This window comes from Mirounga leonina, unplaced genomic scaffold (assembly GCF_011800145.1).
Source record: "Mirounga leonina isolate KUSES-001 unplaced genomic scaffold, KU_Mleo_1.0 Mir_93, whole genome shotgun sequence".
Lineage (NCBI taxonomy): Eukaryota > Metazoa > Chordata > Mammalia > Carnivora > Phocidae > Mirounga > Mirounga leonina.
In genome coordinates, this window is record NW_023270854.1 from 55,834,179 (window position 1) to 55,858,569 (window position 24,391).

At 43.9% G+C, this 24,391-nt stretch overlaps 1 protein-coding gene across 1 annotated transcript in view; it reads right to left on the reverse strand.

Moving 5' to 3' along the window:
- Window positions 1-1,219: 1,219 nt before the first annotated feature.
- LAMA1 (laminin subunit alpha 1) overlaps window positions 1,220-24,391 on the reverse strand; it is a 164,078-nt gene continuing 140,906 nt past the window's right edge. The window contains exons 49-63 of the mRNA XM_034995743.1: window positions 21,586-21,736; window positions 20,807-20,951; window positions 19,939-20,080; window positions 17,440-17,554; window positions 17,069-17,239; window positions 14,672-14,835; window positions 13,736-13,921; window positions 12,213-12,348; window positions 10,972-11,084; window positions 7,614-7,803; window positions 6,922-7,080; window positions 6,021-6,174; window positions 4,676-4,809; window positions 2,146-2,368; window positions 1,220-1,569 (exon numbers count right to left, since the gene is read on the reverse strand). Coding sequence (XP_034851634.1) covers window positions 1,409-1,569; window positions 2,146-2,368; window positions 4,676-4,809; window positions 6,021-6,174; window positions 6,922-7,080; window positions 7,614-7,803; window positions 10,972-11,084; window positions 12,213-12,348; window positions 13,736-13,921; window positions 14,672-14,835; window positions 17,069-17,239; window positions 17,440-17,554; window positions 19,939-20,080; window positions 20,807-20,951; window positions 21,586-21,736 — 2,344 coding nt within the window. The 3' untranslated portion in view covers window positions 1,220-1,408. The remainder of the gene's footprint in view (window positions 1,570-2,145; window positions 2,369-4,675; window positions 4,810-6,020; window positions 6,175-6,921; window positions 7,081-7,613; window positions 7,804-10,971; window positions 11,085-12,212; window positions 12,349-13,735; window positions 13,922-14,671; window positions 14,836-17,068; window positions 17,240-17,439; window positions 17,555-19,938; window positions 20,081-20,806; window positions 20,952-21,585; window positions 21,737-24,391) is intronic.

The window sequence follows — 24,391 nt, forward strand, 5'->3', positions numbered from 1 at the left end:
TAAAGTCAAAGTGGGTGCAAGTCTGGGTGTCCCAGCGTGCTCAGCACAGGGGGTGACCTAGCGGGCAGCTAGAGCTAAGGCTGGCACAGGTCAGGCTGTCCTGGGACACTGCACAGGGGCTGCCCTGGTGCTGTGGCCGGAACCAAGGCAGGTAAGGGCTGGGGATTCCTGGTCATTCTGCACATTGGGCACCTTGGCAGGGTGGCTGGAGTCAAAGTGACATGAGCCAAGAGTGCCCAGTGTGCTCTGCACCAGGGTGCTCTAGCAAGCAGTCTGGAGCTAAAGTGGTGCAGACATGGAATGTTCCGGGGTGCTTTGTGCCTGGGTCGCCTTGTTGGGATGGCTGGAGCTATAGTGAGCACTGACCAGGGGTGTTGCAGTGTATGCTGTGCTGGAGCCGCCTTGGTGGGATGGCTGGAGTGGTGTGAGCTAGTGGGCTAGCTCAGTGAGGCAGTAGGCCAGCAATGGTGCCTGCACCTTTCTCCCATCTACACTATTAAGGTAGATGGGGAACATAAACCACGGTGCTCACCAGCCCCTCCAACCTAGAGAGAGATCCAGCAGCTGCCTCTGTTTGCTGGGGTTTTAGGGCTGGCTCTTTTCTACCATGGCTTTTTTTCTGTGCTCCAGGACACTCAGGGCTGCTGTGAGCTAGGGACCCAGTGCTGGGGCGGCAGGTCAACTACGGCACCTGGACCCTGCTCCTGTCTGTGCTATCAGGGTGTTCGGGGGAGTGTAAACCATGGCACTTGCCAGCCCCTCTGACCCAGAGAGAGTTCCAGCAGCTCTCCCACTTGGTGGAGTTCTAAGGCTGGATCTTTTATATACTAGTTGCTCTTTTAAACTACGGCTTTTTTTCTGTGCCCTAGGGCAGACAAATCTGCTCATGGTCCCTCAGTGCTGTCCCTGCCCACTGCGGTTCACAGGGGTGGGCCTTCCTTTCATTATCACGTATTCATCTCCCTTGTCATTTTTTATGTGCTCTGTTGTACAGAAGCCATTCCGTCTGCCCTCAGTTCTTCAGGAGAAATTGCTTCATAAATAAGTGTAGATTTGGTGTGTCTGTGGAGGAGGCGAGTTCAGGGTCTTTCTACATTGCCATCCTGGACCAGACTCAATACTTTATTTTTATGAAACTCAAATGCAAGACATGAAAAACTGTCAAGTAATCAACAGAGGACTCAATGTTTATGAAGAAAAAGAAAGCCAATGAATTCCATTACATTTTAAACTATTTAGTAGAGATATTTATTGTATACATGGTTTTAGTTTAATATAAACACAAAATTCTTCTCTGGATACACTTAACCTGAGTGGAAAATGAAATCAGAACTGAAGAGATTTTAATGCACAAAAACAATTCTCCTCAAAATATAAGCAATAATTCCCAACTGGGAATCTCTGAAGTTCAGGGTTCAGGCCCAGGACAAGAGTGAGGGAAAACTCCCTGTAGGTCAAAAGCTCTGCTGAAGTCATAGGATTGAACTTGTGGGCCCTTAATCAGAGTGAGCTTTCTCAAACACCCCCGGAAGGAGGTCTGGCTGTTCAGGCAGTTTTGCTTTACATCAGCTGTTAAAGAAGCAAGCAGAAATCTTGTTTAATTTTGTTAAATGACATGGATAGCACAATAGGAACAAAAATAATATCAAGTGGTTTCTCTATCAAAATTAGAATAATATTCTCCCACATATGTTATTCAGGGATAAGGCAATGAAAACAATTTAAGTCACAACTGTGCCTTAACGGAGTCACAGCTTATTTATTATTTGTAATAATTACTTGGAACATCTGAAATGCATAATTCAAATCCAACATCACTGTGAGAAGATCATGTTTGTCCCCTAAAATGATTTCCTACTCTGGGGGTCACCTAAGATGAGTCACCTTGGTAAAGTCATCTAGCTTACTTTACAAGGCATCCAATATTCCCAGAGTCTTACCTAAGGGTGAATTTATGTGTGTAGATTATTTTAATTTTTCCAAGAATTCCTAGGTATTTGAAATAACCTTTCTAAAAATGTAAAGGATTTGTCATCCAAACCGTGTATTTTTCTTAATCTCTATTCTATAGCCACCTAAACTAAGACTTCCCTTAGTGACAATGCCGCTTAAAAGTGAATGGGCCAAGCAGACATCCATACATACCAGGATAGCCACCGACATAAATGGGATTGTTGGTGTCTGCCGAGGTGGACTGGGTGTGTGGACTCTCAGCACGAACTACATTCCCGTCAACAATTAGAACCAAGCGATGTTTGCTTTTCTGAGCTTGAAGTGTGTGCCATTTTCCATTGCAGACAGTATTGGTAGCTTTGGGCTTGTATGTGGCTGTTATCCTACCAGCACCATTGTTAACGTGAAACAAGATCTAAACCAGCAAAACACAGGTAGATATCTTGGTGAATTCTTCCATATTTAAGGAACACAATCCATTTATAGAATGCTCTTGAAATGGATAACATCCCAAAATTCTGCTAAAAAGGAAGGCAAACTATGAAAAACTGAAAGGATTCAGATTTTATTACTCCCCAAATTACAGAAAAGACCAATGACCACCATGGGAATGAATAAGCCTGAGCCACTGTTTTTGCATTATATCCTCCAGTCAGTGGCTCATTGTCAGGATAGCAGGAGCTGTTGGGTTGACTGAGGGTCAGTTAATAGCAGGTGACTAGCACCTATGAAGAGACATTTACTCACGGTCTTCTGACAGACTGTAGATGCTCTACCACAGCAAGTGGTAACACAAATCTATGACGTGCAACAAAAGATGGCAGGGAAGACTTGCAAGTACACTGTTGTAAGGTGCTTATGCTGTATGTGAGGTGGCCCAGTGTATTTCGAGGTAGACTAACAAATTATAGATGTAGATTATAAAACTTTGGGTGACAGCTAAGCAAAGTTTTAAAGGAAAAATAAGCTAATAATAGAGGTAAAATATACATCAGAAATTACATTTTTGGCAACTGTTACACTTCTGATGACATTTTTCAGATGTCACATTTTTTCAAAATTCTTTTGAAGTGCAGATGAGGAAGAATCTGGTGTAAGCCACAGCGTAGAGAGGCAAGCAGTACGCTGTAGAGGCAGCTTTGTGTGGACATGGGGGTGAAGGGTAAGGGACACTTTCTTATAGCCTCCTCATCCCCATTCTAGGATGTCCTAGGAGCCAGAAACCCCGCGGGGAATAAGCAGAATTACTAGAGACAAGCAAATAAGATTGGGAGAAATCTAGAGCAAAAAGACTTGTTCCTTCCCTTACAGGCGGCAGTAGCTTAAGAAGATTCAAGCATTAGTCCCAGAGCAACACAAGTTGACCCCAGTGCAAGAGAAATGGTGTAAAGTGCAGCTAGGTAGAGAGAGGACTTGAGAGACCTCTTCCATTCCCCACAGCCTAGGAGGGGGCTGGCACAAACTCCCCAGTTCTCAGATGGCCCTTGGGGGGGACACAGAATGTGGCCGAAGAGGCAGCAGTGCCGCTGACTGGAGGGAAGCCTCATCTGCCAGGGATGTTGGCCACATCTCCAGGCTCGGCCCCCACACAGTGGTGATGCTGAGACCTCAGACTACTCATTACAACTGACAGAGGTTGTGCCCGAAAACCAGGAGACTCAAGCCATACCTCGACTACTGTCAGGAGAAAGCTTGCAGAAAAGAAAAAGGACAAGGAGGACTCTTCCTTCCCATCTTGCCTGCACCCAGATGGCCCCAGCGGGGTGAGGAAGAAAAATGAGAACCAGGAGAAACTCTCGAAGCAGTTTTCAAGCAAAAGAGACTAAGGTACTGCTAATTGTTGGGTTTATTTTGTTCCCAAAATGAGAAGGACTGGAGGCTGAAAAGCAAGGGTGGTGGAATAGTTACAGAAAAAATTTGTTTTTTGCATTTAAAAAAAAAAATTAGATGATGCCATCACATGGAATTCTCTGCCATAAAAAGAAATGAACTGTTGATACACACAACCCAGTCAACTACCAGGAAATGAGGCTAAGTGTAAAAAGCCAATCTCAAGAGGATATAGACTGCAACATATGGTTTATATAACAATCATGAAATAACAGAGAGCTGCAGAACAGATTCGTGGTTGCCCAGGGCTAGGGAGAGAGCTGGTGTGGATATGAAGGGGTAGCTCCACAGAGCATTATGGTAATGGTACAATTAAGTGTCTTAATTGTGAGGGTGGAGACATAAAGCTAAACAAAATACATATGATAATATATAAAGCTACACACGCACACACACGTGTACACATACAACTAGTGTAACTGAAACAAGTCTGGATTGTGCCAATGTCAGTGCCATGGGTTTGATGTTGGATAAGAGTTATGTAAGCTACTAACACTGGAGGAGCCTGGGGGAAGGGTGCAAGAGGACCTCCCTGTACATGTTACTATAACTTGCTCTCAGTCTGTATTTCCAAATAACAAGTTAACAAATATTAGGGGAAGAGCATCAGGTTGGCAACTTTCAGGTGGTATATTATAGTTGTAATTTTGCTTTAAATTTAATTTCAATTTTTTTTTTGTCATTTGTAATCATTTTAGGATTAATTGAACCTTTTCTCCACTCCATTGAAATGGATCATTGGAAATTTGGATCTGGGTATTTCAGCTGTTTCTCAGTTGCTCTGTTTCTGACACTGGGGTAAGCAGGAACCCCATCGAGATCAAGCACCTACCTTGCCATTTACAATCTCTAATCCAATGGCATCTACTTTGGCGCTGCTGATCCCCAGGAGGACACCGTTCTCAGAGGTGGTACGAAATTCCAGTGTGATGTTTATATCTGATCGGACTTTGTAGCCTTCCTTGACTGAAAAATACAAAGATAACCCCCAGTTAGGAGTGAGCCTGGCCCAAGAAGGCTCAGGGTCAAAGAGGTCGTGGGCTGACTGGCTGTGCATTTTGGCTCCTGGCTCAGGAGGCCTGGCTCTAGCTCTTTCTCTGATCCAGCTCCATCCTCACCAGCAAGTCATTTCCACCCTCTGAGCCTCAGCTTCCTCATCTGTAAGATGAAGTGATGCCATTAAAGAAGACCTACACCATCATCAGGGCTAAGCCAGACTAGTGTCAAGGCAGGCCCATCCTTTCATCTAGAGCCACAGAGGGGAAAAAAATCAGAAGGATTTGATCTATATAATCCCATCATCATCTAGCAGGGAAGAGTCCACTCTATTTTCCCAATACTGGGTATGTCATCATATACTAGCATCCATACTAGGTGTTTTTAAAGTGGGGTTTTAATGAAATGGATATTTTATTTAGGTGATGGGAAAGCTGAAAAACCAAACTGGGACTATATAGCAGGCAGTCGTTCAGTCCAGGGTTAAAGGGGAACTGGGAGCAGGTGGGGTGACCAGAGCTGGGAAGCACTGAGTGCGGGGTGCCTGCTAGCTCGCCCACCCATCCCTGACTCCCCCTGACTCCCACCAGGGCCTCCCTGGAAGCCAGATAAATGCGGCTCCCTGCAGAAGAAAGCGGAACAGAGGCCAAGAGGAGCATGGTCCTGAGTGCAGATAGGAGGTTAACAGCAAATACGGACACCAAATGGAGAGGGAATGCCAGATACATTACAAAGGCTAGTTCTAAGTCTTGAGGAATTTACATTCTAAGGCACTTTAGACATTTAAATTCCTCTACTTAGGATGAATATTTTCAACAATCTCAATGGAGTCAGTTTCTTCATCAAACCTGACTTGTATTTGGCTGGCTGGTCTAGATATTTTATGCTGACTTTTGTCAAAGGCCTTTATTAACTTGAGCAGTGACAACATGCCTTACATAAATTTAGGGGAAATGCAGATGAAACCAGCGCCACATGTGTGCCCTCTGCCAGGAGGTGCAGCACTGCTGGTGGGAGCAGGCTTTGTATTAGAGTTGAGAAATCCGGATAAACTGGAACACTAAATTAACTGTGGTCTTGCTGTAGCCTTGTCCAGGAGTCCTGTCCTAGCATATCATTCTTGGGTCCATATCCGAGTGCAGGCTAAACCCAAAGATTTCTTCCATGTTGATAATACATACCAAGAGCTGCATATCCACTTCCTTCAAAGAAAGTTCCTTCCTGGCCCACTGTATAGCACCTGGTTACTGCAAATGCAGATATTGGGCTGTCCTTGTCCAGCTGTTTGCCATTCACTGTCACCTCCCCGATGCAGGCCGGGACACTGTGGGTGATCTAAACCAAATGAAAGGACAATAGATGCTCTAAGTTTAATGAGAAGGGCCAGGGTCAGTTTTTCCTATACTTCAATAAACATTAAAATATTAGCTTTTGGTTTTTAAAATCGAATTTTCACAATAGTTCACATAAATGTTTAATTGAAAGCTACTAGCTAGTAGTATCTTGGCTAATAATGCAGTAAAGGTGTTTTCTATTATTTGGATTAAGTAATGTGGAAATCAAGAATGCTGGGTTTTCGGGGCGCCTGGGTGGCTCAGTCGTTAAGCGTCTGCCTTCGGCTCAGGTCACGATTCCGGGGTCCTGGGATCGAGCCCCGCGTCGGGCTCCCTGCTCCGCAGGAAGCCTGCTTCTCCCTCTCCCACTCCCCCTGCTTGTGTTCCCTCTCTCGCTGTGTCTCTCTCTGTCAAATAAATAAATAAAATCTAAAAAAAAAAAAGAATGCTGGGTTTTCTAATCTGCAAATACAAATCCACTGGACTTTCCTGAATTGTACCAAGGCTAAATGGCTGTGGAAAGGGAAATGTTCATTAACTAACAGGTAGGAAAGGCTGGCTGAGCTTCAAGGGCTTCCAAGGGGAAGCCCAAACACCCAATCTGGGGATGAGGTTTAAAAGGTTTGTATCATGCAGCCAAGCCCCAGGCTCAAACAAGATAATTTAACATTTTCCTTTACAAAAGAAAAAAGATAAAACACAGCCACAATAAAGGTAAAATGGGCTCCATACAGAAAACGCTGCTTACGTTTCCAATGTTCCTGGCCCTGTACTCAGAGGGAAGGCCCCCTAGATACAGCTTTCCTTCCACATCCAACATGGTCCCATCTCCCACAGCAGTCACTGTGGGGGATTCCTGGCCATCAACCGTCATGAAGCCCTTTCTTTTAAAGTGCTCTGTCTTGACCTAGAACAAAATGAGAATATCCAGTTTTCAAGGAATCTGAGAAAACATTAACAGATATTTGTTTGCAACATCTGTTCATTATAGCTGTAAATAACCTGAATGAGATCCTAAAGGATGGCTCCTATTTTTACAGTTGGTGTTGAGGAGCTGGAGCCTGGCAGGAGACTGGGGCAGGCCCAGGTAAAGCACACATTAGAACAGAAGTACTCCCAAATCCTATTTATAAGAAAGCAAATGCCATGATTTGGGCTCATTCACGCCATACACAGATGGGCCTGATTGACTTCTCATCAAGTCGAGAACATTTCTGGTACCTTTCATTCATTCCACCACTGTCTGCTCGGTGCCTGTTGGTGTCAGGCACTGAGCTAAGCCCTGGTGATACTTCAGGATGTCGCAAAGGTCCCGGCCTGCAAGGAGCTTATATTCTACAGGGGAGATACTAGACATAAAGCAAGCTAGGTCATTTCATGACCATGAACTGGATGGAATAAAACTTAGCATGAGTGATCACAAGCTTCCTGAGAACATACCGTGTGCCACCTGCCATCACTGATCAGTGCAGGGTGGGAGACCTTTGTTCTGCCTTTCCCAAGATCAAACAGGAAGTGAAGGTGGCCCCCATGTAGCTGGAGTGTGGCATAATCAACTTGGTTCTGATGAGCCATGTAGTAAATCAGACCGCTGGAGGCAAATGTTCGGATACTTAGCTGAACTGAGAGCCTGGGAAAAAACAAGAGCTCGGCCCTCAGAAAGGAATAAACTTTCACTTTTACTTTTAAAAATAACCTCAGAGAAAGAACCCAGTAGTTGTTTCAACCTTTATATTGAACATCTCGGCAGAGTCATTCATTATTCATTCATCCATCCATTCATCCAATTAAGGGTTATCCCATATATATATCTGCCAGGAACTATTCTAGTTGGCGAGGCTGAAGCAGTGAATAAAGAGGAATGTCCTTTCTCCCACAAAACTAATAGAAATCTATCCAACAAAATTGGGTCATGAGAGGCGAACTGGTGGTTGGTTCTATTAAGTAGTCAGGCAGGAAGCTCTGAACGACAGGAGCAAGCCCCACAAAGCTCAGTAGGATAGACCGGCATTTTGTTTTCGGACAGCACGGAGTATGTGAAAACAATGGCCTGATTTGGCGGGACAGCCAGGAACCCCCTAGCAGGGCTCCATGGGCGATGGCGGCACATGGCCACCGACAGAGGCTGGCATCTGGGCAGCCACCCACAGAAGGACGCACAGCATCACCACAGTGCTCAGGGACGGGGACAGGAAAGGAGAGTGTGGCCCTGCCCTTGTGGATGAGGGGCTCTGAGAGGCAGTACTTAGATCTGAGGTGCAGTGGGGAGTCATGGCACTAAGGGGAGTGGGCGGGGCTTGGTTTACATCTTCGAAGGAACCTGCGATGTGAAGAAGCCATCGATGAGGCCGGGGTGGCAGCAGGCATGAGGCAGGGAGCTGTTGCAAGAGTCCAGAGGCCAGGTCGTGGTGGCTTCGACCAGAGGGATGTGGGGGATCTAGAGGGGGTGAACTAATTCACGAAATGTTCCAGAGGAAGAAGCAATAGGACTTGTGGATGCACTGAATTTGGAGAGGGAGGGAATGAAAGTAACCATCTCTAGGTTAGGGCCCTAGGCACCCAGGGGAATGGTGCTGATGGCTACAGAAATGGCAAAGACGGGGACAGCGGGTTTGGGGGAAGACTGAATTCTCTTTTGGTATGTTGATGTGGAGGGGCCTATGCCAATCCACATGGAGGCGTGGAGGAGCCAGCCAGGTATACAGCTCCTGAGTCTGAAGCAGAGGTCAGGGCTAGACATGTGGGTGCTGGTGCAAATAAATGGTATTTTAAAGCCACTGAAATATGGAAGTTCACCTGGGAAAATACACAGAAGAGGCCCTGGGCCTTCTCTGGTGGAAGAGTAGCCAGCAAAGGAGACTGAGCAGGGGAGGACAGGGAGAGCAGGAAATCAGGAGCGTGTGGAGCTAAGACAGCCCAGTGCATGTGCTAATGCTGAGGGCCCAGCGAGGAAGGCCTCACGGGGATGTGGGCACAACGGGTCTGGGATAACTGTGGCAAGAGCAATCGAGAAGTGAGGGGAGGCCGATTGGGTGGGTAGAGAGGAAAGGGGGCGGGGGGGTAGGCAGACTGCCACAGAAGGCAGCCTTTTGTTGTTGTTGTTTTTAAAGCAACTCTTTCAAGAAGTCTTGAAATACAGCCAGGATACTGTGGGGGTAGGGTGGGATGTGGAGTCTCTTAGAGTTTAAGTTAGGAACTACCAGAGAGGGAATGGTTACCAGCATAAACACAGTGCCTGGGTTTGAATCCTAGTTCTGCTGTGTGCCCTGAGCAGGCGACTTAACTTTCCTGTACCTCAGTTTCCTCGTCTATAAAGAGCGTACCTTCCTCATAGGATAATTATGAGGACTGAGTTGGGGTATATGTGTTAAATACTAAGGCAGTCTGGGCACAAGTGTTTGCTCCTCTTGTTACCACTGATGCTGATGAGGGTGATGGCTCTGAGAGAGGTGATGCACTCCAGAGGGCAAGCGAGAGGGCCAGTAGCACCCCTCCTCTGTGTTAGCAGGGGAAGAGGTACAAGGGTGGGACAGAGGCAGGGAGGCGGGGTGCTCTTTTTGGTAGTGGACAGATGAGGGAGTTCTCTGTGTTCCCTGAGGCAGTCATGGGCTGGGGCATGGAGAGAGGCTGTGGGAATGTACAGAGTTTTGAGATAAGAGAAGCTATGAGAAGTAAAAAAGCATGAACATATGAGAGAACTGTATTGGCTGCTCATGTAATCTGGAGGTTCCATCTGAAATTGCTGGCTTCAGGTCAAACCAGGGAAGAAAGAGATACACACTTCTACAGCCTTGACCACCAGTTTGGGTTCTGGCATGGATTAGCCAAGTAGGAGTTCTACCCAGGGCCAGTGTATGAAGGAACACGGGTATTAATGGTCTAGGCCCATCTGGTTTGGGGATAAACTGTGCTGCGTGGGGTGCAGAGGGAGGTGGTGGTGAGAAAGCATGAGGGCTTTGAGGTCTTGATGCAGTTGAGGAGCTGCTGGGATGGAAAGTAACAGCAGAAAGGAGGAGGAGGGGGTTGATTAATAGGATGCTTCAAATGGAGATTTTGGAGGTGGGATGGGTATTTACAAAGTAGGCCAGGGTATGATCATGGGAAGAGGGTGGCTGAGGAAAGTCCTCTGAAAGACAGGAACCAGAGGACTTGGAAGGTCAGATGTGGGGTGGTTGAAATCATGGAGAAAGATGGCCCGAGCTGTGGAACAAAGACACTGAGTCAAGGTCTGAAGCCAGTGGGATGGGGTCAGTGATCACAAGGGGCAGTAATGATGGGTACAGTCTGAAGAGTTTGGAGAAGAGGAGGAATGTGGAGTCTGGAGGAACCTTGACCAGTCCCAGGCCTTCTCTGAGGGATGTGAACTGGCTTAGCCAAGGAAAGGTCCTTGGGGACAAGGAGGTGTGAGAGCGAGAAGGATCGGGGGCAGACTGGTGAAGCACCAGGGAGTTTGAGGGGCACAGTGAGAGAGTTTGGGGGGACAATTTGATCAGATTATTAAGTGCTTACAATAGAGTAGGGTTGAAAGTCCAGATGATGATAGATCCAGAGGACTTGAGATTCTAGAACAAGAGTGCTTTAGAGAGATAACCTACCTGTGTACTTTCCTACATTCATACAGAGAGGCAGCAACCAGCCTTCACCAGAAGGGGTAAGGACAAACCACAGGAACCCCACTGAAGCGTCTACTGTGCACAAAGGCTGCATTCTTGTCCTCTGCCTTCTTGCTGCTGAAGAATACCTCCCGGGTCCATCTCTCAGTGGAGACGCCTAGTAAAGACTTTAGAACAATACCCACCTCTTTCTGACAGCCAGCTGATTGAAAGGCAACACGAAATGGCTGCTCTGCATGAGGCCAAACTGGTGAGCACTGGGGATATACTCTGGGGCTCTGTCCACAGCACACCGTTCCTATAAGAGATGCAGATGGACTCTCACCACACAGAGCCAGGGCCACCACTAACATGTACACAAGTTTTTCCATGAAAACCTCTCTGAAGCAATTGGATCAGAACACCAACAGCTACAAATATGTGTTGGCACAGACTTAATCTTTAAATAATTTACTTGCTATCTCTTTATCTCTGAGAAGGCAATTGGAGCTTCTGTCTTTCACCTCAGTCCCACTCAAGTTTGCTTAAAATTCCCCTGAGTTTTCATCAGGGGAAGGGCCAGAGGGTATCAGCGGCTGCAGGAGCAGCTCCAGCACGTGCACCAGGAAACTGGAAGTGCCCACAGGCCCCTGGCCCGGCAGGGTCTCTGAGGGTGATGTCTCTAATTCCTCCAGGGCAGTAGCAAGGTAAAGTGGAGAGGAGCCCGTGTGGGAGGGGGTCTGCTTGGGAACCTGCATCCTGTCTGACAGCTCCCTCCACAGAGTGAGTCCGAACCACATGAGGCATCAGACTCATATTTCTGGCTTGCGTGGGGCGGGGGGTTGCGTGTGGTGGTGCTATCAAGAAGAGAGCTGGCTTGAACTCAACAGTTGGCTCTGGTTGGAAGGTACTGCTCTTTGCGTGACTGCACTACCATCTACATACTTAGAGTGCATGCTTTTAACCAAGGAAATGGAGAAATCAAAAAAGGGAAAAGAAAATGAAAACTAAGAACTGCCATTAAAAATATTTGGTCAATACATATGCAATGGAATATTACTCAGCCGTCAAAAAGAATGAAATCTTGCCATTGGCAAAGACTTGGGTGGAGCTACAGAGTGATGCTAAGTGAAATAAGTCAGAGAAAGACAAATACTATATGATTTCCCTTATATGTGGAATTTAAGAAACAAAACTGATGAACATATGGGAAGGGAGAAAAAAAGAGACTCTTAATGATAGAGAACAGAGTTGCTGGAGGGGAGGTTTGTGGGGGATGCGCTAGATGGGGGGTGGGCATTAAGGAGGGCATGGGATGTGATGAGCACTGGGTGTTACATGCAACTGAAAATTGCTAAACACTACATCTGAGACTAATGATGGTCTATATGTTGGCTAACTGAATTTAAAAAAAAAAAAAAAAAAGAGTAAGGAAAGCCCCTCTTACCAGACTTGGTAAAGGCTGGGGCTGTGGCAGGCGCTCACTGTCTTCTCCATGAAGAGCCAGCTTTGGCCTTTCTGAAAGCAAGCAGGTATCCAAGTCCACCTGTTCATTGCCAGCCGCACTCGTGAAATCCAAATGTCTAGATACAGAGTGTTTACAAAATTAAGATACTACAAGTCAACACATAAACCAATGTCATTTGACTCTTGAGCACTAACATCCATGCCGAACTGCTCATCTCTTACTCTTACGGTAACCAAGCTGACCGTCTTCACGGCGATTGGTATCCTCCCATTTGATTCTTGCTGCCCCTGCCCCACGTTGTCCACCTGGCTACCACCCCTCCAGAGCCAGTTCAGGTGCCACCAGCCCCTCCTGCAGCCTGGGCCGGGGCCAAGGGAAAGACTGGCTCTGGCGCTCACAGTAGTGCACACACTGGCCTCACTCAAACACTCATTTCTTTCCTTCTGACAGGTTTACAGCTGCCAGGAAGTCATGAAGTATACTTGTCCTAATTCCCTTTACTCTGCAGCCCTTGCAACATGTCCCATCTGCCTCTACCCTCTTGGCACTTTCTGGGGACATGGCTGTGAACAGCACAGAAACGTTTCTGCCCTATGGAATTCCCGGCCTCATGGCTTTCAGTAAGAAGAAGATGCCAGATCAGTTGGTACATTTATAAACAGAACTGGGTGAATAAATAAATCAACTGTACAAATAAGTAAACCAAGGCTCTGACATTAGAATTGTGCTGAAACCCAATATACCGTTTTATTCTTTTAAATTTCAACGACTCTTAAGAGATTCTTTTATAGAGGACACGGTGACCATCAAAGATCCAGGTCCTTGTTCGCGGTCTCAAGGCAAAATCAGCAGCCCAGCTAGGAGGGGAACCTCGGTCTCCTGACGCTCAGCACATGCTCAGTTTCTCCCAGGCAGACTCTGGCTCCGCACCCCCCCCCCCACCTCCAGCTCATAGCACAGCCTTTGTCCCACCAGCACTCTTACCTAGGCAGAGGCTGAGTGAGGAAGAAGTAACCGCCCATGGGCACAGTTCTCTTCCTCATCGTGAGCTCCCCAGAGGAAACAGACTAACAGTTCTTAGACAGTCCGTGTTTTAGGAGGAACCATTAATAATCTGAAGTTGCAAGTAGCCCAGCTGTAAAGGCTCCTTAAAGCAGTGAGCTCAAGGCAGCAAGAAACCTGCATCACAAAATCTCTCTATTCCCTGAAATGCAGGTCAAAAGTGTATTTGACCTCTGATGTTTATTGATGGTCCTATCGAACTAATGTTCAGTGGTTTTTTTTTTTTTTTTTAAATTCTAGGATTACCAGATCTATCCATCATTCTAATCCAATGAAATCCATTTGGGTGACTGTTGTGATAGAACAATGGAGTTCACTTATTATTCAGAAACAGGATTTTAGGCAATCTCAAACAACAAAATTAGATAGATCAGTGTCAGTACTCAGCAATAGAAGATTTCTAGGAAGTGCAAAAACATGTTGAGAGCAGTTATACTTACTCCATATTAAAGATCAGGTTTTTGATACAGCCATGGAATGATCTTCTCATCTTGAGCACTGATGTCCCTTCCCTCTCTGGAATCCCCCCTATGTACAGCTTGGATACATTTATTGCCCTGCTTTCTGCTGAGGGGCCCAACTTCATTTCTACAGGATTCATCTCATCCATTTGGACAGTGATAACTCTAAAAGGTCAAAGGAGGGAAAAAAAAAAAGCTTTTAAATATAATGAAACATAACTGTCTATTTTAATATATAATTCCACAAGTTCATACTGAATGAGAAAAGTTCATACTGAAATATAAATTTTTAACATGACACTATGTGAATAAAAAGGTGAATCTTGAAAATGAAAACTTACAATTGAACATTCTCCCCAAATGAATAGGTGTTATTAAATACTGTTGAGTTCAATTGCTTTTTGAAGGCTATTGTTCTTTTACTTTATCTGTGATGAAATGTCCAACATGCTTTTAAAATATTTGGTCTATAGTTTTGGAGGGAAATACATAGGGATGTTGATATAACACTACTTACTATTTTACTATTTATATTTTACTGTTTACTATGTTACTATTTACTGTTTTTTCCATTTGCTTTTTTAGTATTAATGCAATGTTATTTACTAACACTATGGTACTATTTGCCACAGAATTACTCTGATCTAAGACAATGTAGACTAGGCCCCAGAAAAGAGCCTAGTCTTTTTACTAGGTTAACGTTTTTCAATTTTGAAAATTCCACAAATATCTTATTTCAAAGCAGATGAAATTAATTTCCAGGGAGGTATTCTAGCAAGGTTCCAGAATTATTATGGAGCTATAAAATCTCTGAATGCTCATGACCTCATACTAATCATCCCAATCATTTCACTGCAAAGAGTATCCTAACAATGTTCCTATTGGTGAGGTCACCATGCCCTTGTACACAAATACCTCCCGGTCCTTATCAAGGAAATGGAATGCTCTTGTCCATCGCCATACGTGCCCTTGGGAGCACGCAGGAGCGCTCTTCTCAGGCTGGTTCCATCCCCAGAGTTAACATGCACTTCAATGTAGCCTCCAATCAGCGTGATGGAAAAGAAGGGCTGGGAAGGTTGCTAAGAGATTTCAGATAGAAAAAAATATTACTACGTGATTTTTAAAATTATTATCTTATGAAGATAATGTTGGAATATTAATAAATAAGCAATTTATTAAGAATATCACTATCTCCATCTACACAACTTTTTTTTTTTTTAAAGATTTTATTTATTTATTTGACACAGAGACGGTGAGAGAGGGAACAGAAGCAGGGGGAGCAGGAGAGGGAGAAGCAGGCTTCCCGTCGAGCAGGGAGCCCAATGTGGGGCTCGATCCCAGGACCCTGGGATCATGACCTGAGCCGAAGGCAGACACTTAACAACTGAGCCACCCAGGCGCCCCTGACACAACTCTTTTATATTTTGTATATGACTTTCTAATCTTTGCTCATATAACTTACATTCGGCATTATGCTCATATCACTAACCATATCAAAAATTTCCATTTCTACATAGCCTTCATACTTTTTATTGCCACATTATATGCCAACAAATAGGTACATTATAAGTATTGATCAATTTTTTATTGTTAAAAATTTAGTTTCCAATTTTTTGTTACCATACATAACACTTTTTGCCTGTGAAATTGTTTCTAACATTTCTAAAAGTGAGATTAAAAGGCTGAAGAGTTTGGAAATTATTAAAGCTCTGAGAACTATTTTGCCACATTGAAAATAGCTCCACCAGCAGAACTGGAATATGAGTATCTCACAATATCTTTGTGAGCCTTGGATGACCACATACCATGTTACTGACATAGCAGCAAACCCATTAGCAAATGGTTCTATTGAGAATGGTGGAGGAAAACAGTCTGTCATTTCTTCAAAAAGCGAACCATAGAATTATCATGTGACCTAGCAATTCCACTCCTAGGTATATATACTCAAAAGAACTCAAGGTACTCAAATGAATACTGGTACGTGAATACTTGTTCATAGCAGCATTATTCATAATAGCCAAAACACAGATACAACCGCAAGTGTCCATCAGTGAATAAATTATGCTGTGTACACACAGCGGAGTATCAATTCAGCCATAAAAATGAAGTGCTGACACCTGCCACAATGTGGATGAAACTCCAAAGCACGCTAAGTGGAAGACATGGAAGATCACATGCTGTGTGCACCCATTTCTATGAAATCTAGAGAACAGAGGAATTCACTCATAGATTCAGAAAGAAGACTGGTGGTTACCAGGGATGGGTAGTGACTGCTTCATGGCACAGGCTTCTCTTTTGGGGGATAAAAATGTTTTGGAACTAGACCGAGGTGGCCTCTCAACATTGTGAAAGCATTAAATGCTACGAAGTTTTTAGTTCACTTTGAAATGGTTACTTTTATGTTATATGAATTTCATCTCAACTAGGAAAAAAAGGAAAAGATGGGTGGAGTCCATACACCACTATGTCATTGTTAGATCTTCACCAAGTGGCTCGGGAGGCATGAGGGGTCTGCAGACTGGTGTTCCAGTCCTGGCTCTGACCTAGATCAGCTGGGTGACCTTGGGCAGGTTACCAAGGTTCTCTGAACCCATTTCCTCCTCAGCAAAATGTAGGAGGCAGCATTCAGCCTGTGGCGTGGGTGTGATAATCATACAGCAGTGTCTGTACAGTCTCGTGCGCGGTAGAGGACGGCACGCTGCGAGCGGCACTTACGTGGCCGCTACTTCATTAAGACAATACATTACCATTCGGTAAAGCCCCTTCAGATTACATGATATATGCAAATCTGAGCAAAGGAAAGGCTAAATATCATCTATGCTCTTAAAATGGAATACAAATATGGAAAACCAACTTTCTTCCGCTGGCCCACTGTATTTATCACAGGCCACATTTCTCTTTCAATCCTATTTGTAGATAAGGAAGATTGTGCTTCCTGGAGCAGTATACTAAGAGACTCTACAGAACTTAAGGATTTACTGTCTTAGCCTTAGAATAAAGAGTAACAACTGTAACGTGGAAAAAAGCTCAGTTTGTGCCATCTGAATGAGCTTGAAAAGAATTAGAGGTAGACAGCAAGTATCTTTCTTCTCAGTAGCTAGACAAGGAAAATGGATTGTGTAACAGAGAAATCCCTGATTCATAGGGAAAAGACATTCAGCAGTGTAACTCCTACTCACTGAAATGCACACTCAAACTGGCCACACAACTACAATAAATGTTCATGACTAAGTCATTTTCCACCTAGTGTTTCTCGAAGTCATTTCCTTCCTTAGCTCCTGACTGAATAGCAATAGCATTTGAGCTACTCACCCCATGGGCCTGCAGATGACCCTGCTTCTCCCCCTGCCTGCCCAGGGCAGCCAGGATGATGCCACTGCTGTTCTTGGTGGCAAATGTGACCAACAATTCCGATTCTGGTGACAAAGACTTGGGTGACAGTTCAATGTAGCCGCCTTTCAAGAAGCTAACACTTCGGATAGGCTGGTCACAAAAGAGAGGAAGGAGCACCATCAGGCCCAACTGAATGCTGCATCGCCCGTAGTGGGGGTTACTGCAGGTCTCCCCATCATCCCTTTCCCATCCTCCCCCCACTCCCGGCTTAGATTTTGTTACCTCACTATATTGGTAAGTCAGTGGACATTTATAGAAACTCATTCCAATATTAATAAAATGCTTCCCACCTCTAGTATACAGCCTTTTCTCACGCCATAGGAATTTCTGTGTAAATCAAAGGTTGATCTGGATATTTCCAGGTTTTTGATACAGCCCACATAGCTTTTGCTGGTAACACCTTTCCTGTGGGGAAGGCATGAGAACAAAATTTGCCTTTTATAACTCCATTTTTGAAAGAAGGAATAAAAATAAAAATAGATCTACAAGTAAAGAAGAGCTGCTTCTATATCTCATTCTGCAGAAATGTCTAGGTCTCTAAGAAGGATACTGATGGTGAAGACTTCAGGTCAAATGAATGCTCTCCTTAGGACCAAAGAAAGGGGTTGAATTCAGTGAGTTAGAATTGCTAATTCTAGCTAGATGGCTACCTAGATAAAATGTTTAATATTTTAAGGAAAAGTATAGTCACTGCAGTTTAAAACACAGGCCAATTATGAAAGACAGTACACAGTCATAAAGAAAAAAAATGGCACACAGACTGAAATCCAGGTTTCATGTAGGGTAGACATGGACATAAGCCTCCCATGGAAGCAAGTGTGGACAGTGTTATTTCCTAGGATCACATGGCTACAGAAGTCACTGGCCGTTGTCCAACTACACAGTCGTGAGCTTTGTCCTGAAGGAAATAATTGCATTTGGTGAAGTCTAGGATTATCCAAATCTTCATTTCTTTGACTCCAAATCAGTACCATATTTTTCTTAACAGAAGTTGCCACACTGCTGGCTGGGGTGAGGCTGTCATGTAATCAAGCTCTCATTTCCCAAATATGGAGATGACTGAACATCTCCAAGCTATACTCTGAAACATCAACTAGTCACAGGAGAACTTGGAAGTCACATGGTTTCCAGTTAGGGTCTCATCTCATGTTTCTCTCCCTCTGTGTTGAGCAATGAGCTGTAGACCAGTAGGCAACTACTTGATTTAGGACAGATTTCGACCTTTCTGGATCTTAGTTTCTTCCTTTGTAAATGAGGAGGCTGGCCTTGATAGATACCCAAAGCTCCTTCTAGCATAAAAGTCTGTGATTTGGGATATCCTCCTAGAAAATGGGACCTTTTCTCCAGTGTCTACATGGTGTCCATTTAGGTCCAGTACAGATGAGCTGTGACACAGCTTGTTGCTATAGGAGCATCCACCCCTGCTGCCACCATGTGAGGAAACGTTATCTGGAATCTGGGATTAGGAGACCGGCTTCCAGTTCTGGCTCCATCTTGGCAGAGGGGTAAGACCTGGGGCAAGTGACCAACTCCCCTGAAGTTTAATTTATTTCCAAGATGGGCTAGGGGTGTGGCGACTGTGGTGGTAAACTGTGTTCCTTGGAACTTTCTGGCAAAGAGAAGGGGTGAGGAGTGGATCTGGGCTGCTCAACTTACAGCACCCAGAGTGGCTGCACTTGCATATGGCTTATTAGGATTCCGTGCAAGAACTCAGCTGGAAGATGGGATAGTGCTACTAACTTACCTGAAGACCACTGGGTTGGGCGACTCAGTCTGGACATTTGATAATCCCACTCCCTGGAATCCATCTTGCCTTGACTGCTGGCCTTTCATATAGGACTTTTTTTTTTTTTTTAATGGTGTGAAAGAAACTTAGGGCTTAATTTGTCCAATCCAAAATTACAAAACTGAGGACAATGACCCACAGAAAGCTTATGTCAATTATTAAAGTAAAGTCACAAAGCTAAACATGAATCAGTGTTACAAAACGATTTCATTGCCTCCTCTGCCATCTTTCTTCTACCTTCCTGATGCTGGTCTTTCAGCTTTCACATACATTATTCATTCTCATCACACAAAGGGGAAATCCAGACAAGTCTGCAGAGAGCATGATTTTTTTGCCCTAAAAAAGATTCTACTAAAATCTCTAGTGAGGAGAACAACTTGTGATGGAAAATGGGGTCTCCAAATACTATATAATATTAGTAACAATTAGTAATGATTTCTAGATGTTCTAAAGGCAACAAATAGAAAAATCATTAATTTTACTGCAGAAGGGTTTCTTTACCTCCCAATTAATATGACAGTGGTTTGAATCAAGGCAGATGGTATGGGTTAAAATTTGTCCCCCACAAAAGATGAAGTCCTAACCCCCAGTACCTGTGAGTGTGACCTGATTTGGAAATAAGGTCGTTACAAATGTAATCAAGTTAAGATGAGGGCATTAAGGGTGGTTCCAATAGGACCGGTATCCTTATAAAAGGGATATTTGGACACAGAGAGACGCACACAGAGGGAAGACAAGGTAATAAGACACGGAGATGTTATCTATAAGTTGAGGAATGCCTGAAGTTGCCAGAAGCTAGGAGCGAGGCATGAAACAGATTCTTTCTCACAGCCCTCCAAAGGAAGCAGCTTTGCTGACACCCTAATTTTGGACCTGTAGCCTCCAGGGCTGTGAGAGAGCACACTTCTGTTGTCTGTCCCCTGGCTTGTGGTGCCTTGTTATGGCAGCCCTAGGAAGCTAACACATCTGGCAATTATGGGCATAATTATGGCATGTGATATACCTTACAACTCTTGACCTAGGTAATCCACCCACATAAATTGGATCTTTATCTAGACGATTGAGGTCAGAAGATGTTCCTGGAGTTTCACCTTGCTTGGTTTCTCTATAATTGGTGTTATATGCATCAATAACTGCTAGGATTCCTAAAAAGAAGAGACAAGAAAATGAAAATCATTTTCTACATTAAGGTAAAAACAAAGTTCACTTATAAGTTCTTTCTTTATAAATTCTTTCACATTCTGCACATTTGACCAGGGAGTATTCTTGACTATTAAAGGACACATGAAAATCCTCTGTACAAAAGTCAATGAATCCAGAATACATATCACTGAATGACAGCAGTATGTATGTGGCAGGAAAGAGAATGGATTTGATCTTTGATTCCAATACAGTATTTAATGTTACATAATACACTTGGAAACCATAAAAAAAATAGAATTCTAATATTCCCCCAGCTGAATCCTGGCATTTAGTATTTCAGAGAAAACAATGGCTCTCTATCAGAATATCATTCAAGAGTACCCAAGAAGCTAAAGTAAATAAAGACTGCTGATTTTGGAAGGATTTCTTTTTTTCTTCCTTCCTTCCTTCCTCAATCCCTCCCTCCCTTCTTTCTTTCTTTTCTTTTTTTTAAGTTTTTAGAGACAAGAGAGAAGGGGGAGAGGGAGAGAAAGAATCCCAAGCAGGCTCCATGCCCAGTGGAGAGCCCAATGCAGGGCTCGATCTCACAACCCCGAGACCATGACCTGAGCCAAAATCAAGAGTCAGACATTTAACCTACTGAGCCACTCCGGTGTCCCTGATTTTGGAAGGATTTCTGTTCCTACAAGGGTGACCTGTAACATCTCATTGCCCTTCTGTGTACTTAACTTGCTTTCGGTTTCTCTGGAAGGCGATTTTGTACCAGGTTCCGTTGTTATAGCGTCTGTCTGTAATAAGGGCAAGAGGTCCTGAACCCAGGTCAACTGTAACTTTGACTCTGCCGTGCACCAGCTCGATGGATAAAAAGTCTTTCTGTGAAGAAGAGAAAAGAGTTACCCAGGGCTATATCGTTCTCACAGATGCCCTTTCCTTTCAAGTTGTGGATGGTAGAAACCTTCCAAAGTCAAACTCCGAAAACTGGATCTGGCCCAACAGTCAGAGGTCTCTGTTGGAAACTGAAGTATCTGGGAAGACTTTCTAGAATACTACACAGATATAAAGGAGAGAAACACACTATTGCCAAAATCTATAGTAAGAGAAGTGCAATCTTTGTATCTTCTTCATTTAGATCGACAAATGGGCCAGTCCTACAAATAAAACTAGAAGATTGAGAGAAATCACCCCCACAATAGGATAAAAATAACATTAAAGTCCTGTAGATGGAATTCAAAGAAGGCCACAGTGATCAGAGTAACATGGAACAAGATAGAGGAAAGTCAAAATTTAATAACAAGTATCATTGATAATCTATAAATGATAGGATGGCTCTTTTCTACTTGGTGCTCTCCTGTATTTTGCAATGGTTCTCCAGTGAATTTATAACATAATAAATATTTAAAATGGGGAAACAGTATGGCATACGTATGTATATCTTATATTTGTATATGCTCATAAAGCAGTCATTAAACATAAATATCCTTATAGCAATTTCACTGTATATACTTACAGTGCCATTTGAAGTGAGGTAGAGAAGAAGACCATTGGGTGAAAATGTACTAAAAAGCATAATTATATGAGTCCCCGTAGCCCGGAGCGTTCTCTCCACGACCGAATACCCACTCCCATCAAAATGGAAGGAAGAGTCTTCATTCTGGGGGCTGCAAAGCAGAGTAGATGAAACACAATCTATTCTCAGGAAGGTGCTTAAAGAGAAGAAACGATACCTTTCCTGAGGGCTTCCCCTCACAAACATTATGGTAGAGCTATTATTTCCATAATTTGATAACGGGTGTAAGTCATATCTTAAAATATGTTGCCATGAGTATGCAAGACAAATGCCAGTTGCTTTCTAAGGGAAAGAAAGTTAATGTAGGCAGTGTTCACTGTAGTAAGAAGAAAGGTCTTCAAAGGATGGATAACTGCTATAAATATTTCTACTTAGCAAGTAGATTTTCATTTGTTCTGATTTCCTTTAATGTCACCGTCCTTTCTTAATTCCAAAGCTTTCGGAGTAATTTTTTATATTAACATTTTATCACCTTCTGCTGGTTTTAAGCAATTCTTCAGCTAACCTGGAATAATGATGGAAAACAAATATGTACTAATATAGCAGAAGGACCATTTTACCAAAAAAAAAATCATTGACAACAATGAAAATCTCAAAAGCTGCAGGATGAGCTTACAACAAAGTTATTTAAAGTAGACCTCAGTACTCCTCAGGTCAGTGTGTTTTCTGGTTGCCCCCATACCTCAAAAGGCTGACTTTATTCATTCTTCAAGTACAAAGTAAGTTTACCTGGAATATATCCTAATACATTTTAAAAACACGTTTCTGGGCTTCACAGTGAAACCTGGATTCGGGTGTTTTGGGGGAGAATATGAATTTGCACTTTTCCCAGTTGAAGGCATAATACCCAAACTCAGTGCCACATCTCCAAGCAGGACATGTAACCAAACGGTGACACTGTTTCCATTAACAAAAATAGCAGTGCTTTGTGAAACCCGAGGTTTCAAATTGATAGCTTCCCACAGTCCTGCTTTTTCCAAAGATTTCGGTCTTTTGACATCTCTTAGAAGTATAACTTAAAGGAAATGCACTCTGCATGAAGAAGCTATGGCTGAATTCTCTATTATTTCATTCTGAAACCTGTGACTTCCTGCGCAGGCATGTTCCATTGCTTTGTCTCTTGGCTGGTCACAGTTTCATGCGGCTAAGCACACAGACTCTAGAACGAGACTGCTGGGGTTCAAATCCCTGTCTCCCCATTTACTAGCTGTGAGAACTCAGGAAAGTTACCTAATGTCTCTGTGCTTCATTGCCTTCATCTATAAAATAAGGAAAATAATAGAAGCTCTCAGGAAGGGCTATACATGATTTAATACATGTAAAGTTCTTAATTAAACAGTGCTTGGTACTTAAATGTTCACTCCAGTTAGCTCTGATTATTCTGCTTTGTTCAAAGTTGCCTGAAGGGTCACCATTTTGCCTATTAAAAGCTGAGCCTCTTTTTTTTTTTTTTTTTTTTTTGTAAGAAGATAGCAGGAGGGGAAGAATGAAGGGGAGAAATCGGAGGGGGAGATGAACCATTAGAGACTATGGACTCAGAGAAACAAACTGAGGGTTCTAGAGGGAAGGGGCGTGGGGGACGGGTTAGCCTGGTGATGGGTATTAAAGAGGACATGTTCTGCATGGAGCACTGGGTGTTATGCACAAACAATGAATCATGGAACACTACATCAAAAACTAATGATGTACTGTATGGTGATTAACATAACATAACATAATAAAAAAAATAAAAGAACAGTTAAAAAAAAAAAAAGCTGAGCCTCAAAGATTAAATATCTTGTCCAAGGCCACACCCAAGATAATGGAGAAACCAGGTTTCAAACAAAACTCCAGAAATCTGTCTTGTCCTGCTGTGCATGCTTTGTCCCTCTCCAGAGCTCGTGAGTTCTCTGTTCTCGAGAATGGGAATGCTCTGCTTCTGGCTTCTCTCCAGCAGCAGGGCCTGGCCACATGCAGTGGCCACAAAGAGGGACACATTCAAATGAAACCATGTTTGAAGGCGCACCTCCTGAGGTTTTGCTCCCAGGTCAATGACACTCTTCTGGGGCTTGTCCCCTTGTGGCCATGCTTCCGTTCTATAACCACGAGGCCCACAAGCCTCACCACTGAGCCCAGGTGCCTGTTCCCAGGTGGGCCACAGGAAGGCAGTTCCCGGCCCCTGCCCAGGCAAGGGACTCTGGGACAAATGAAAGCTGCACTGCCAAAGCAACCCTCGCTCCCCAGCTCTCAGCGCAGTGAGCCGTTAAGAATCACTAAACCTCTGATGCAAGCTCTCATGCCAGGGGGTCACGCCTGCTGTACTACCCATCAGCACTCGGGGCAGCTCTACGAGAGTGAGCGGGGTCCTGCCTGGACCCCGGGCCTCTGAAGCCACTTCACCTGTGCCTCCACTCGCTGCAGCGCAGAGAACCACCTCTGTGCTCCCACAGGTGTCTCTCCTAGAGACCAGGAGATGTTGGAGGAGATCACCTCCTGTGACTAACGCTGACATCGCCAACAGCTAGCAGGGGGCCCAGAACACAGGTGACGGTCTGTCCCAAAGGTCCCGACACAGCCTGTCGCAACAGCCACTCATAACTAATACAAGAATAAAGACCTGCTAATAAAAAGGCTTTTTCCATATTTAGATGAAAACTGTTAGAATCCGTTGCTTATTTTATAATATCCTTTAAGAATTTAAGAGATCGTTCATAATTATAAACATATATTCAAAGAGGAATAAAAAAGCAAAAAAAAATTTCAGTTC